Below are 17,102 nucleotides of genomic sequence, written 5' to 3' on the forward strand. Positions count from 1 at the left end.
CACCAGCATTTTCCTACTCAGGAAAAAAAACTCTTTGTAAGATATAGAATTGTGGTTAAGTAAGTGTCTGAATTAATTTCAGATGCACCCTTTTGTCTTTTAAAATCTCCCTATTCAAAAGCAAGAGAGCTCGCATCTGGTTTCTGTACTGAAACTACTTCTTAAAATAGAACTGAAAATGATCTGGAGCTCTTTGAAGAAACAAATCACAAAACAGGCAAAATGGGTTGGTCTTTCATTTTGCTGAAGCTCACAAATCAGTCTAGGTGAGCACCGAGGGCACAAGAGGAGGATCGAGGAAGCTGACACTCCAGCTATGAAGATCAAGCAAATGCTGAGACCTTTTGCAGCAATTCTCCTTTTCACTGTTCTTGTAACAGGTGTGATGTTTAATTATTACACTTTTCATTATGCAATGTGTCACGTAAACATTTCCTCTTTTGTCTATCAATAGAGACTTGGGAAATGTAAAAACATAGAAAGCTGCTGAAGAATGAGAATTTTCTTCCTGATAATGAGAGATATGACTGATTGTACGTGGAGACATTGATAGAGTAGATGTTGATTAAGTTTGGTATGGATAGATTTGTAGGCAGTGATATTGTATTTATATGGTCATTCAATCTCTTTGCACATGGATAGGATTGCCTCAACATTTGGTGGTCCCATTGATTTAGCGATACTGTGTGTCATACCGTGTATTCCCCTTGGTCACGATGTGATCATCTTAGTCAAATTTTCATTGTTTTTCATTTGTTACTTATATTGTTCTGACCATACTTGAGTCTCTGTTACAGAATGTTTAATTTTTAATCACTATAAGTTAGTTAAAGATTAGCACTTGTAGCAGTCTGTCACATGTATGTCTATTGAGTGAGAGTGTCACCTCTTCACCAGAGACTCCTCAGTGGGTTCTTTATCTCCATTTGGTTATGTATACTGAGTGTCAGAACATGTTCTAAAACAAGCCAAATGATTTATCATAATTCCATATCCGAGCTACTACTGGGTCATAAACCAAGTGATTAAGGATTAATTATAACTCATAGTTTTATTGAAGTTTTATTTTTTTAAGTATCAAAGTTAATGGAAAGTTGAGAGTTGGAACATTGCGAGACCATTGTGAAATATAAAACTATGAGAGTACTCCAGGAGCAACAAAAAAGGATTAGACTTTAACAGTTCTTTTAGATTGTAAAAGATTAAATGATGTTACTATGGGTCCCTATCAGACTGAAAATGGAAAAATTGTGTTGGATAACAAAGTAAACCCAGATAGAATAAACAAATATTTTGTGTCTGTAGTCACAGAATAATTCTCAGAAAACTACGTGGAAATATAGAGTAATTGAGAATGAGTAAGGAGAAAAAGAACTTAACAAACTATCTTTTGTGGTGTATTTGCTATTTCAGAATTTAATCAATAAAGTATTGTAAAATAAAAAGATAATTAAATCCCACAGCATTGAAGGTAGTATTCTGGTTAATAGATAGAGAATTCATAAATAGGTTATTTTCGGGTAAAGTGACAATGCAAGGTTCAGCGCTCGGGCAGCAGCTGTTGATAATCTACCACATTATGGCTGTAATGTAACATATTTAAATTTGCACTATATTGCTAAGAGGCAATATTGGTTGTGAGAAGGGTGCAGAGAGACATCAGGGAGTTAGAGACAGATTACAAAAATAGACGAAGCATAATTGTGGCAGAATGTGATTTCATCCACTTAGATAGAAAAAAATATAGAAAGCCGGTGTTATCTTCAAAAAGTTGAAGATTGAATGGTTTTGCTGCTTTGAGGAACTTGGGTGCCTTCTTACATGAATTACTAAAAATTCAGGAACAGCTTCTTCCCCTCTGCCATTTGATTTCTCAATGGACATTGAACCCATGAACACCACCTCACCTTTTATTATTTCTGTTTTTGCACTACTGTTTTAATTTAACTATTTAATATACACTGAATAAGTATATATATATTTACTGTAATTTATTTTTCTATATTTTCATGTATTGCATTATACTGCTGCCACTAAGTTAACAAATTTCACAACATGTGCCAGTGATATTAAACCTGATTCTGATTCTGAAAAGTTAATGTGCAGGTAAAACAAGCATTGAGGTATGTTGGCTTTTATTGCAAAAAGACAGAAGCACAGGACCTAAAGATCTTTTAATGCAACTATGTAGACTTATTGAGACTGAACCTACAATATCTTGTACATATCCCCTTACGTAAGGCAGTATACATTTGCCATTCAGAAAATGCAACAAGATTCACCAGACTGATGCCAGTTTGAAGGGTTTGTTACACAAAGGGAGATTTTGGAGACTGAGGCTCTATTAAGATAGACTTATTAGAGGGCTCTATTGCATTGGACCTATTAGAGAGTGTGATGATTTTCCATATCTCATTGAGCTATGTGAAATCCTTATGAGCTTGACAGGGTGGAATTAGGGATTATGTATCCTTTGACTAGAGTATCTATAACCAAGAGTTACATTCAAAAAAAGTTTGGCCATTCAGGAGAGATAAGAAAGGAACTCTTCACCCATGTTTGGAATTATCCATCTAAGGAATCTGTAGAAGTTTAGTCACAGAATATGTTCGAGACAGAGATCACTAGATATCAAGGGAATCAAGAGAGATGGGGAAGGGAGGTTGAGGTGAAACTTCAGCTATGATCTTAATGCCTGGCAAGGGCACAAATGAACAAAAGGCCTACTTTTGCTTCAATTTCTTATGTTCTAATGTATTACAAGTTTGAGGACAAGAGTAAAGATAAAACAATTTCTATTTAAGATAATATGCTAAATGACTGTGGTCATGGATTATATAATCCACAAGCCTTTCACCACATGTGACAATGACTTAAGTGAAACCTTTATTTTCAGAATAAACGTAGTTATATGATTTTGCAGAATAATGCCCGCTGTGTGATAGGATATTATCTTGGGACAGCTTAGACGACAACAGCTCTTGATATGAAAGCTTGTTTCTAATTAGGCATTGCTGATGAGGTTTGGACATTCAGGGATTGTGCTCACAGTCACTTAAAACTCAGATCGCTTGCTTTTCCTTTCCAATCCTCTTCTTGAGCCTGACCTCCAATTCCACACCAGTATCCTTTCATCAAAGGACATTTGTGCTTTATACTCCTCTCTTACAGCGATAGATTTAAAGCAGATAGAAAGCAGAGCTATCTTATCTTCACTTTCTGATACTATAGATTTGCCTGTGCTAGGAAGCCAATTAACAGATATTTCGGTGAACACCCAGACTTGCTATACAGAAGGCACTACTTGCTCGTTTATAATAATATTGCTACTGTCTGCTGTTTTATAGCCAATGCTGAAAGCCATCTTCTAGTTAAATCAAAATGTAAGTGCCTGACTGTGACGTCCAAAACAGTTGTTACCGAATTGCCTACTGGTGAACGTGTGGAGCAGCTTATGAGAGATATAAGAATTATGTAAGTAAATGCATTTTAATTTGATGATCACACTGCCTTATGCTAATTTTTGCTACTAATTAGAAAGTGGTTGCAGATAATTTCGTTACTGTGGGTCACTGAATTAGTTTATCAGACGGAATCAGATCACATCCCCACATCTAACAATCGTTTTATTTCCAAAATGAACATGGAAGCTTGAAAACTATAAAAGCTAAGATTCATTTCTAAGTGCAAGAACTCCATTGTTAACTTCCAGTAGGAAGAGAAGCATTAGTTAAGGTCCATTTATTAAAGTTGGTGCCTTTTTCACATAACTGTTGCTGCATTAAGCTAAAAACTGTATGTAGTGGTATCTGTAGTGAAGATATCTCACATAATGAATAGTTAGTTGTCGTTGCTGGGCAAAGAGCAGTCTATGAGCAATTCACAGGCTGAGTAGTGACTATAAGAAATACTGGGCTCATGGAAATGAATAGACACCATCAACCCACATGTGGAAGTCTTATCTATCCCCAAAGGCACTAACGTAATGTGATTCCTATTTATTTCTTGACAACTATTTTATCTAAATTTCTCGAAATTGTTTCTAGATATTGAGATAATTAATTCATGTGCTGACATAAAAGCCTGCTGTGTATCCTTTTCTGGAGCAACCTTATGTCATCCAAAACTGATTAATGTTCAACTTGATGTAATCATGCATCAGTTAAGTTTGCAAATTAACTGATGCAATAGATATGCTATTGTTATTGTTATTGCTACGTAGCTGATTATTTTAGTTATTGACTGTTTCCTTTAATTAACAACATTACCCTAACCACATCAGCAATGATCTGTGCAGAATGATGGCAGGGCATTTAATTGCCTATCTCCAGCACTCCTAAAATGACTGCCAATTGTTCTTTTATTACAGCGTTCCTATGAGGAGCAGAGTGAACATGTCAGATCCAACCTCCCCTATTCGGACGAAGTTCGTCTACAAGATTTCTGATTTGTATGAAATTTATTTTTGTCTCTTTTTTTGCAATATATATTTAGAACGGGTTTCAGAATACACCCTACACCTGGCATCTGGTGTTTGTACTTCAATATATAGCACGCATGGTGTAACTAGGCCTGCTCAAGGCATGGCAGGTTACTCAGAAATGAATGGATAGCGAGGGCAGCACAGTGGAGTAATTAGTAGAGATGCTGCTGTGTTCTGCGTTTATTCCTCACCTCCAGTGCTGTTTTGTGGAGTTTGTACTTTCTCCTTGTAGCCAAGTGGAATCCAGGTTGGGAGACCATAAGACGTTGGAGTGGAATAAGACCAGCTGGCCCATCGAGTCTGCTCCATCATTCAATCATGGTGATCCTTTTTTTCATCTCCTCATCAACCCCTGTTCCCAGCCTTCACCCTGTAACCTTTGATGCCATGTCCAATCAATAACCTATCAATCCCTGTCTTAAATACACCCAACGACCTGGCCCCCACAGCTGTATATGGCAACAAATTCCACAAATTCAGCAGCCTTTGGCTAAAGAAATTTCTCCACATCTCTGTTTTGAAAGGGCACCCCTCTATCCTGATGTTGTGCCCTTTTGTCCTCGACTCCCCCACTATGGAAAACATCCCTTCCACATCGACTCTGTCTAGGCCTTTCAACATTCGAAAGGTTTCAATGAGATCCCCCGTCATCCTTCTGAATTCCAGTGAGTACAGAGCCATCAAAAGTTCCTCATATGATAACGCTTTCATTTCTGGAATCTTCCTTGTGAACCTCCTCTGGACCCTCTTCAATGCCAGCACATCTTTTCTAAGATGAGGGGCCCACAACTGTTCACAATACTCAAGGTGAGGCTCACCAGTGCCTTATAACGCCTCAGCATCACATCCTTGCTCTTGTATTATAGACCTCTTGAAATGAATGCTAACATGGCATTTCCCTTCCTCACCACCAACTCGACCTGCAAGTTAATCCTTAGGGTGTTCTGCACAAGGACTCCCAATTCCTGGATTTTCTCCATGTTTAGAAAATAGTCTGCACATTTATTTCTACTATCAAAGTACATAACCATGCATTTTTCAACATTGTATTTCATTTGCCACTTTCTTACCCATTCTCCTAATCTATCTAAGTCCTTCTGCATCCTACCTGTTTCCTCAACACTACCTGCCCATCCACTAATCTTCATATCATCTGCAAACTTGGCAACAAAGCCATCTATTCCATCATCCAAATCATTTATATACAGCATAAAAAGAAGTGGTCCCAACACTGACCACCAACACCACTAGTCACTGGCAGCCAACTAGAAAAGGATCCTTTTATTCCCACTCGCTGCCTCCTACCAATCAGCCAATGCTCTAACCATATTAGTAACTTGCCTGTAATATCATGGGCTCTTAACTTGGTGAGCAACCTCATGTGTGGCACCTTGTCAAAGGCCTTCTGAAAGTCCAAATATACAACATCCACTGCATCCCCTTTATCTTTCCTACTTGTAATCTCCTCAAAGAATTCCAACAGATTTGTCAGGCAGGATTTTCCCTGAAGGAAACCATGCTGACTTTGTACTTACTACCTTTGCGGTCCTATATCCACTCTTATTTCTCTTTTATTTTTAACATACTTGAAAAAACTTCTAATATCCACTTTGATATTATTTGCTAGCTTGCTTTCATATTTCATCTTTTTCCTTCTAATGATTTTTTTAGTTGCTCTCTGCAGGTTTTTAAAAACTTCCCAATCCTCTACCTTCCTACTAATTTTTACCATGGTTGTGCTATTTTATCATTCAAGTATTTCTTCATTTTTGGAATACACATGTCCTGCACCTTCCTCATTTTTCCCAGAAACGCACACCATTGCTGCTTTGCTGACAACCCTGCCAGCAGCTCCTTCCAATTTACTTTGACCAACTCCTCTGTCATACCACTGTAATTTTCCTTAATCCACTGAAATACTGCCATGTCAGACTTTACTTTCTCCTTATCAAAGTAATCACTGGTTCCTAAGGGTTCTTTTACCTTAAGCTCCCTCATCACCTCCAGTTCATTACATAACACCCAATCTAGTATAGCTGATCCCCTAGAAGGCTCAACGACAAACTGCTCTAAAAAGCTATCTCATAGGCATTGAACAAACTCATTCTCTTGAGATCCATTACCAACCTGATTTTCCCAATTGACTTGCATGTTAAAATCTCCCATGACTACCATAACGTTACCCTTTTGACTCGGCTTTTCTATTTCCTGTTGTAACCTGTGGTCCACCTTCCAGCCACTGTTGGGTGGCCATCAACGTCCTTTTACCCTTGTTGTTTCTTAACTCAACCCACAAGGATTCAACATCTTCTGATCCTATGTCACATCTTTCTACTGATTTGATGCCATTCTTTACCAGTAGAGCCACACCACCACCCCCCCCCCCCCGACTATCTTCCAATCTCTCCAGTGTAACGTGTAACCTTGGACATTCAGCTCCCAACTACAACCATCCTTCAGCCACGATTCAGTGATGGCCACAACAACATACCTGGCAATCTGTAATAGTGTAACAAGGACAATAGAACACTGTAAATTGGCCTTAATATACAGATGAGTGGTAAAAGTTAATAGTAAATGTGGAGAGAATAAAATGGTTTGAGCAAACACATACAAAATGCTGAAGGAACTCAGCGTGTCAGGCAGCATCAACGGAGGAGAATAAACAGTTGACATTTTGGGCCCGATGAAGGGCTTCATTCTGATTTGTCGACTGTTCAGTTCCCTCCAGAGACGCTGCCTGATTGCCTGAGCTCCTCCAGAATTTGGTGTGTGTTGCACAACATTTCCAGCATCTACAGAATCTTTTGTGTCTACAAAACTGCTTTGATTAGGATTAGTGTTCAAAATAGGTTGCTTGTTGGTTGCTGTAGACTTTGTGGGTCAGAGGGCTTGTTTCTGAGCCCGTTCTCTCTTTGACTCTGTAACTGTATGATTGCTTTAGTCACACACTTTGGTGGAAAGGAAACCTAGTGTATGTTTTCAGAGCTACAATAGCGTTTCACAGTGCCAGAGGAACTCCCTTCTCCGATAAGTAAATGGGTAAACCAGTCAAAACACCCAAATGGGATATTAGGAGAATGCTTTCATTCTGAGGATCATTAAGATTTGTGATCTGTAGTAAGAAAGAGGAGGAATAAATTCTCAGGCTTCCAGCCAGGTACAGGTGTTGATTATTTCTAGACGTTTTGATGACAAACTCTGCTGTCTTCTGGAATGATGCCTGGATAAGTCTAGTCCAGTGATATTTATACCCCTGTAGTCCATCCCTCTTAATTGGTTAGTCCTCATCCAAACAGGTTTCTGCTCTCCCACCTTCTTTACATTCAAATTTCAAGATCAATGAGCTCAGGAGATGTATCCGTTTGGGTTACCCTGAGGAAGTGGCGGTAGCAGAACATTGTATTCGCAATGGCCATAGAATTAACTTCGATGGCACAAAACTACCGTGCCGCACCAATGACTTTTGGGACCGCCCAGTAAAGGAAGCTATTGAAAGAAAACTAGATGAAAATAACTTTAACAAGGATGAAGCACTCTAAGCAACAGCTGGAATTTGATTCCAATCAGGAGGGATGGACTACAGGGGTATAAGTACCATAGGACTAGACATACCCAGGCATCATCCCTGAAGAAGATGGAAAAGTTTGTAATTGCAACATTGGTTATAAACAATACCTGTACCCAGCTGGAAGCCCAACAAGATGTTATTCATCATATGTGGCAGGAAAGCACTAAAACCTTTTTCATGAAAAAGGAGCTTTCAATAGACAATAAAATGTGTATTTAAAGAGGGCTAATTTGGGGGTAAAACTGGATGTAGAATTAACAGGATACCTATGTTGAAGCACTACAAACAACACTGTCTGAATGGTCTCTAACGTTCCAAAGCTTTGTTTAATGACATAATGACAAGAGAGGAAGAAGACAAGAATTAATTGCCAATGTGTGGTTGACACTTAAACAAGAATTGTCCTCTAAACTGTTCATGTTCCCAAGACCCTGACATAACTTTGATGGAAGTTTAATGTAAGTTCCCTTTAAACAGATAAATGGAGCTACAGTCTCCCAGCTCCTGTGACTCAGTGCAATGCTGACCTCTGCTGTAAAGTTTGCACATTCGCTTGTGACATTTTTTTTATTCCCGCGAATGCTCTGTTTTCCTCCTACTTCGCAAATGCATGAGGGTCAGTAGATTGTCAAACTCCTGCAAAGTGTGTAGTAGAATCCTGGGGGGGGGGGTGGATGCTGGGAATCCAGGGAGAACCAGCTATAAGGAAAACTAGTGGGGAATGTGGACCAGCATAAGAACTCAAGTAGCTGAAACCGGGAGGCAGCAACTGTACCTGCTAAACTATCCTCAACTACAACTCTTCACATTTACATCTTAGCACAGGAGAACAAGAGATAACTTCAAAAAAAAATTATAACATTTCAGTTCAGAATTTGACATATTGCCACAAAAGACTATTGAAGGAGAAAAGAAATTATAAGTAGTCTTGAGGCCTGTTTGCACTATGATTGGAAGAGTATCAAGATTAATTTTTTAACTTTTACAACAGGGCTGGTTGTATTATTGATTAGAGATAAGTGGAACATGCTAAATCAATAGGAAAAGTAATTAACAAATCAGTGGAATTGTTTTGACATGTTCCTGTCAGAACGAAGGGCAAAAGTGACACAAATAGAGACCCCTGGTTGACGAAGGATATCGATGCTCCAGTCAGGAAAAAGGACAATTAAGAGGCCCACATGCCAGCTGTTTATTTCCCTCCATAGATGCTGCCTGACATGCTGAGTTCCTTCAGCATTTTGTGTGTGTTGCAGCTGGGGTCAAGCAAATCCCTAAAGGAGTACAGAGATGTAGGACTGTAATGTAATTTTCCTTTAAACCTATAAGGATGCAGGCGTACACTGAATAGGGATATAGGAAGGGCAAAGAGAGCCTTGGCAGATAAGATAAAGGAAATTCATAACAGATTCTTTAACTATAACAAAGCAGTAACCAAAAAGAGAGTAAGATCCCCTTAAATATCAGTGTTCATCTATGGTGGAGCCATGAGATATGGACAATGTCTTAAGTCAATAGTTCCTGTCTGTATTTACCATGGAGAAGGTCGAGCAAGCTAGGGATTTCAGGGAAGAGAGCCAGAATGTCCTGAAACATATTGCTACCATGAAGGAGAAGGTGTTAGTAGATTTAAAGGTGAATAAATCCCTGGGGCCCGACCAAGTGGACATTTTAGGAATACAGGAATTTGCTAAGGCCCTGGCAGAGGTAGATATATCAGCATTGGGCTACAGCTGATTTTTTTACCCAAAAAAAAGGCTGTAAGGACAACCCAATGAACTACAGGTGAAAAGCCAAACATCAGCAGTGGTAAAGTTACTGGAAGGAATTCCAACAGACAGGACTAGCTGCGTGGGTAAAAGAGAGGACTGATTTGAAATAGGTAATATGGTTTGTGCATGGAACAGTGTGTCTCAATTTGATTAAGTTTATTGAAAAGGAAACCAAGGGAATTGACAAAAGCAGGGCAGTAGAAGTTGTCTACGTGGACTTTCGCAAGGCTTTCACAGAGGCCCTGTGTGGTAGACTGGTCTGGCAGGTTAGATCACATGGAATCCAGGGTGAGCTAGCCAACTGGATACAGAATTTGCTTGTTGGTAGTAATCCAAAGATGAAAGTGGAGATTGTTTTTTTTAGTTTGGAGACAAGTGACCAGTGGCGTGCCGCAAAGATTGGCGCTGGGTTCCTTATTGCTGGCGGTTATATTATCAATTTGGATGACAGTGTAGTTGGAATAGTAAGCAAGTCTGCGGATGACACCAGAATTGGTGGCATGGTGAACAGTGAAGAAAGTTACCTAACATCACAACAAAATCAAGATAAACTGGGAAAATAGGCCAAGGACTGGCAGATGAAAGTGATGCATTTTGGGAAGTTTAACCAGAGCAGAACATACAGGCCAGAGGACTGGGTAGCGTAAGAGAATAAAGAGGCCGAGGGGGACAAATACATACCTCCCTGAAAGCGGTGACACAGATAAATGAGGTTGTGAAGGAGGCATTTGGCATACTTACCTTCATCAGTCAGGACTTGGGATGTCACGTTAGAGCTGTAGAAAACTTTGAAACTGTACAGTGTGCAAATCTGGTACGTAGCTATAGACAAAATGTCATTACATTGAAGATTCACGGGGATATAACTGGGATTGGATCATGAGAAGAGAGTGGATAGGCTGGGGTTGTTTTCTCTGGCGTGTAGGAGGCCGAGGGTGACCTTTACAAGATCACGAGGGGCAAAGATAAAATGAATGCTCCGAGCCCTTTTCCCAGGGTGAGGGGAGTCTAAAAGTAGAGGGGAAAGATTTAGTGTGAAATGACAAAGATTTAAAGGAGGCCTAAGGATCACATTTTCCACACGGATGGCTGTGGGAATATTGAACAAGTTGCCAGAGGAAATGACAAAGGTGGGCACAATAACATTTGAAAGAAAGACAGGTACGTGAATAGGAAAGGGTTAGAGGGATATGGGCAACTGGGGCTAGCTCAGGTAGGCAACGTGTTTGGCCTGGACAAATTGGGGAGAAAAGAGCCTGCTTCAGTGCAGTAGAACTTTATAACTCTCTGAGAACACACTGTGATTTTCAGAAGACAGCATTTCAAGTGCAATGGAAATTACATCTCTAATCAAATATTTTGTTACAGCTGCAAGAACTGCAACCAAGAACGAACCTTGCCTGGAGAACCCGAGTGCAAGCCCCCACCTCCTCCTGCAGATACCTGTTACAGCCGTCCCAGCACATGCCTGCACCAAACAATCGACATGGGAAATGGCATAAAAATGGACGCTATTCAGAATCCTGAGTGTCTCAACTATAAACCAAAACACTGGATCCCAAAGCCTACACTGACTCCTATTGAAACTACACGAGATTTTGCTTCCATGTCAGATGCTCCTTAGGTTGTTCTTCAAAGAACTGCATTTAATTCTTCAGAGAATGTCATTAGTACATTTTCCACTTTGACATTGTCACTGTTGCTTTTTGTCATCCCTAAACAGATCATAAAATGCTTCATAGCTTCAAAGCATGTTTTGTGCAAATCCTTTTCTTTACATTACAGCATCGTGTGCAATATGCCAATTTGCTTCTCTCTTTTGGGGACAAACAAAATTAAGCCAATGGATAAATCTGGCAGACTACCACTTAATAAGTTTTGTACAAAAAGGAATTGCAGAAGTATATGAATATCTAACACTGAATTCTGTGGTCAGCATGTAACAATAACAATAACTATTCTAGGAAATCAAAGGCAGATGATGTCTTTAGCAGTCTGACCACATTCAATAATTCTTGTCGGCAACAAAAAAGTGGTGCACTTTTTGAGAAATATTTCAAACTAAACACAGAGCAAAGCTACATTATTACATAAGCATAGTATAGGTGAAGTTTAATAAACATTTTAAAAATATTGCTTTCATTATTCCGAATTGCTAATATTTTCAAATACTTCACTGACAAAATCAAAATCCACAAACATAAAATTAATTCTTCAGGATTAAAGAATTACTTTAGTAATAATGAAGTTTAATATCTCATTAAAGATTGGTTATAAACTTTATTAAAAACATTTTTGCTGTGTTTTGCGTGAGAATAAAACATAAATCTTTGGTTATGAATCAATTGGTATGATCTACATTCAGATGGAGAAGAATTGAACAGTGAAGGAAGTGAAAGAGGATGTAATAATGTACAGCAACTCTCCTTTGCTCATGTCGCATTATACAAATGCAGGAGTGCTGAAAATACCCCCAAACTCATTTCATATAAAGCAAAATCTGTCACCCTCATTGTAATAATAATGCCCTGGTTGTGAGTGGAACAGTGGAAAGAGCCTAGCCAGGAATGGTAAATGGCGAAGAAAGAGACAGGCTGAGGGAAGAGGGAGGAAGAGAAATATATATATATTGGGCATGGAGAGGTTTGTGGAGGGGAATAAGGGTGTTGGTGGATGGGAACTCATTGGATCATTATTGCAAAATGAAGCTGAGGGCTTGAAGACCTTCCAAGTGGGGAATATAGCTGGTTAAAGACTGGGCAGCCATAGTGAGGTGGGAGTGGGAGCTCGGGAATTACGTTGTCAAAATAGAGGAGGGCATGCAAGATGTGCTGGATGTAGGTAGGAAAGAACTGGACAAGAGCTTCCAAGACTTAATCTGATGCCACTGCTCTGCCACTAGGAGATGTGCCGGGGCTAAGGGAGTGAAACATCAATGAGTGGTGATCCCTGGCTGATGACCTTGCAGTTGACCTAAGGGCACTGTTGGGGGTGCAGTAGGCAGCAATGCCAAGCAGGAAACATCTTCCTGTAAACATCAATGAAACTTCTGGGTATCCAGTGACTACTGTGAAAGGGCAGTTGGAGACCAGGGAAGAGCGGAAGGCATCCAGGAAAGACTGGATGACTGCAGGAAGGTCTGCACTGGGGGTGGGTGGCTACTCACCCAGCCCACTAGTTTCTTGTAGCGGAGACACCTGTCAATGACTACAAAGACAAACAAGAGAAGACAACCTGAAGGACATCCGAGAGGGATGAAAAATGGCCCAAAAGGATGGATTACATGGGAGTGACCAGAACTAATACAGAAGACGAGATAAAGATCCTTCAGAAATCTCTCTTTGACATTTTAGATGTGTCCTCCACCCCGAAGACCGGCACAACATAGTCATTCAAAGCCTCTGCCTTTTCCTCGTTACCCAATATCAATTCCCCTTTCTTGTCCACCAAGGGACCTACATTCACTTTAGCCACCCTTTTCTGCTTTATATAATTATAAAAACTTTTACTATCAGTTTTTATATTTTGTGCTAGTCTATTTTCACAATCTATCTTCCCCATCTTTATTACTCACTTTGTGGTTCTTTGCTGCTTTTTGAAGTCTTCCCAATCTTCCAGTTTCCCACTAGTCTTGGTGACTTTGTATGCACGAGCTTTTAGTTTAATGCCTTCTTTTATTTCCTTAGCTCTCCCCACCTTTACTGTCTTTGCTTTTAACTGGAATATACTTTTGTTGAGCACCGGGAAAAATCTCTTTGAAAGTCTTCCACTGTTCCTCAGCCGTCCCACCATGTAGCCTGTGTTCCCAGTCTACACTAGCCAAATCCTCCCTCATCCATTGTAGTCTCCATTGCTTAGACATAATACACTGGTTTTAGATCAAACTATTGCACCCTCAATTTGCATGAGAAACTCAGCCATACTGTGATCACTCTTTTCAAGAGGATCCCTAACTACAAGATCATTAATTTTACCTGTCTCGTTGCACAGGACCAGATCTTAAATAGCACATTCCCTTGTAGGTTCAGTAACATGCTGTTCAAGAAAGCCATCATGGATGCATTCTATGAAGTCCTCCTCAAGACTGCCTCGACCAACTTGACTATCCCAATCTATGTGCACGTTACAGTCCCCCATGATAAATGCTGTTGCATTCTTAAATGTGTCAGATATTTCTGTTTACTGCTTGTGCCACTGTAATGCTATTATTCAGTGACAGATAGACAACACTCACCAATGATTTTTTTCCCTTTACTATTACTAATCACTACCCAGATTATTCAACATTCTGCTCCTTAGATCTTATATCGTCTCTATCGCCCTGATCTCATCCTCAATTAAGAGTGCTACCCCACCTCCCTTACCTTCCTGCCTATCCTTCCATATTACCTTATATCCTTGGATATTTAACTCCCAGTTCTCTCCACAGAGTGATGGGAAAGAGTGACAAAGAGCTGTGGTGGTGCTCATCCCCAAAGAGCAGAACTCCAGTTCAGGAGCATTGCACTGCTGAACGTCGAGGGGAAAATCTTCTCCTCTGTCATGGCTATGAGGATGACCATCTACCTCATGGGCAATGGATACATTGACACCCACTGCCAGAAAGCAGGCGTTCGAGACTTCCAGGGATGCATGGCGCATGCGTCGTTGATATAGGACCAGATCAAATGAGCCAAGAGTGAGGAAGGTGACCTACATGTTGTGTGGCTGGATCTTGCGAATGCCCATCGATCTGCGCCTCACCAGCTCATCAACTTTGCAATGGAGTTCTTTTACATTCCCCACTGCATTACAGGTCTGGTTTCCATTTACTTCAGTGACCTCCAGATGGGCTGCTCTTCTCACGACTTTACTACAGGATGGCAGCAGCTTGAAGTTGGCATGGCAATGGGGTGTTCCATCTCTCCTACCCTGTCTGTGGCAGTCTTCGAGATCATCCTTATTGGAGCAAGGCTGATGATTGGAGGATAAAGCTGCAGTCAGGACAGAGGCTCCTTCCACTGAGGAGCTACATGGATGATGTCACAAGCACTCTGCCGCCGGCTGCATGCATAAAAAGGCTGCCGAAGAGGCCGGATGTGCTAGTGACATGGGCAAGAGTGAAGATAAAGCTCTTCAAGTCACAAAGCCTATCCCTCAGAAAAGGGGTCAGAAGCAACCACGTCACCTTTGCTGTGGGGGGTGGGGGGGGGGTGCAAGGAAATCCTATTGTTGGCCAGGCAGCCCATCCAAAGCCTTGGGAGGCAGTACATCACAGAACACTCTGACAGGAAAATGGGAAAAGCAGCACAAAAGAAACAGCTTGCAGAGTGCCTGGCCAGAACTGACCAGAGCCATCTACTGGGAAAGTATGAAGTGTGACGCTACCAGTTCATACTGTACCAAAGGGTGATGTGGCCCCTGAAAATGTGTGAAATTCCCTCATCAACACCCAGCAGAATGGATGAGATAGCCATGTCATATATTTGGAAACGGCTAGGGCTGCCTCGTGTTTCTCAGACACTGGCCTCTTTGGGAAGAACATTTTGCAGCTCCCACTGAGATCCATCAGCCTGGGGTACAAGCAGAAGAAAAGCCGACTGACCGGTGTGTTGAGGGAGTCCAGTGACTCACTGGTGAGGAGTGCCAATGCCTCAATCCATACTGGCCATAAGTGGAGAGCTCAAGCTGAAGTAGACCAGGCCATCAGCAGGCTACAGCACCAAGAGGTTGTCCGCAGAGTCCAGGCTGGACTTGGCTGTAAGAAGGCAACACATTTCTGGTCCAAGGCCTCAAAGAAAGAGAGGAAAGCCATGGTGGTGGAGGAGCTGACAAAGACAGAGCAGGAGCACAATAGGGTGAAGGGCCGTGGCACAAGGCCTGCAGGGAAGATGGACAACATGGGAGGCCACCATAAACAGCTGGTCTGACCTGTGGAAGTTCCCACAAGCCAGATTCTGCTTCATCAGGATATTTTGCCCTGCCCCCTAAATCTTCTCCAGTAGTTTGGGGGTAGGTATAGCTGCCCCCCCCCATGTGATACCACTAATGCCAACCTCTAACACTTTCTGGCAGGATGCAAGACTGCGCTGTCTCAAGGGCTCTACAGGTGGTGGCACAATCAGGTCCTAAAGAAGCTGACAGAGATCCTGGGGACCTGCAGGCGGGTGCGAGAAGCAGCCTTTCCCTAGAAGGACGCCAACTCATCCCACTTGTTAAGGCTGGTAACAGCACTGAATGCACCCGCCCAAGAGCTCTTTCAAGCCTCCTCTGAGAGCAGATCTCAACAAACAGCTACAGTTCCTCACGGAAATCACCACCCCATCCTTCCACCCAAAGTACTCTGGTCCATGGTTGCCAACAGAGTCCTCCTTATTGAGTTAACCATCCCATGGGAGGCTGCGCAAGAGCAGAAGAAGCTGAAGTACTCAGACATATGCTCAGGAAGCAGGCTGGAGGACCACCATCTACCCTGTGGAAGTTGGATGACGGGGCTTTGTCAGTGCATCGACAACAAGGTTGCTCCATGGTATGGCAGTGACTGGAGCGAGCCTCAGGAGGGCCACCAGGGAGTTGCCTGAAGAGGCAGAAATGGGCAGCTTTTGGCTATGGCTAAGGAGGAAGGACAGAAATTGGGAGACCGACAAACCACACTGCAGCTGCAGGGGGTGGCTGCTCTGCAACCAGGAGATGTGCCAGGGCTAAGCAAGTGAAACATCAGAGAGCCGTGGTCCCTGGTTGACAACCCTGCAGCTGGCCCAAGGGCACCGTTGGAGGTGCGGCAGGCAGCAATGCCAAGCAGGAAACATCTTGCTGTAAATCTCATTAATCGGGTTGAAACTGGATTGCTAAATATATGATTTAAATATGTTCTTCAAGACAGAATCGGGTTTATTATCACTGTCTTACATGACCTGAAATGTGCTGTTTTGTGGCAGCAGTACAGTCAAAGAAATAAAATTGCTATAAATTATGGAATAAATATAGTGCAAACAAAAAAGGAATAATGAGGTATTGTTCACAGAAATCTGAAGGCAGAGGGGAGGACACTCATTCTCAGACCATTACTGTGTAGATTTTGGAGAGCTGGCATGTCTCCTGGCAACCTTCTGATTCATCCGTTTAATCAGCATAACGGTCAGTCCAACCGCGCGATCTTAGTTACAGAAAACAGTGAGTCACTATTTACAATCATGCTTCAGCTAGACCACCAGCCACCCTGTTCCTTTCCCGCAGATGCACACACCTACCACTAGCCACTCTGCAGTACCAAATCAGTCCCCAGGATCCAAAGGCC

The 17,102-nt window shown here is 41.6% G+C and overlaps 1 protein-coding gene across 1 annotated transcript; it reads left to right on the forward strand.

Moving 5' to 3' along the window:
• Positions 1-230: 230 nt before the first annotated feature.
• LOC140196613 (immunoglobulin J chain-like) lies at positions 231-11,575 on the forward strand. The gene is made up of 4 exons (XM_072256098.1): positions 231-380; positions 3,348-3,474; positions 4,370-4,450; positions 11,195-11,575. Exons 1-4 carry the CDS (start codon positions 317-319, stop codon positions 11,448-11,450), a joined length of 528 nt encoding a protein of 175 aa, XP_072112199.1. The 5' UTR covers positions 231-316; the 3' UTR covers positions 11,451-11,575.
• Positions 11,576-17,102: the final 5,527 nt, after the last annotated feature.

This window comes from Mobula birostris, chromosome 4 (assembly GCF_030028105.1).
Source record: "Mobula birostris isolate sMobBir1 chromosome 4, sMobBir1.hap1, whole genome shotgun sequence".
NCBI classification, from domain to species: domain Eukaryota; kingdom Metazoa; phylum Chordata; class Chondrichthyes; order Myliobatiformes; family Myliobatidae; genus Mobula; species Mobula birostris.

Excerpts from the sequence above, each read along its gene's own strand:
- LOC140196613 (XM_072256098.1), top strand. The coding sequence starts at position 317 with ATGAAGATCAAGCAAATGCTGAGACCTTTTGCAGCAATTCTCCTTTTC. Across the intron at positions 3,475-4,369 it reads ATGAGAGATATAAGAATTAT|CGTTCCTATGAGGAGCAGAG; the intron begins GTAAGTAAATGC and ends CTTTTATTACAG. Across the intron at positions 4,451-11,194 it reads GTCTACAAGATTTCTGATTT|CTGCAAGAACTGCAACCAAG; the intron begins GTATGAAATTTA and ends ATTTTGTTACAG.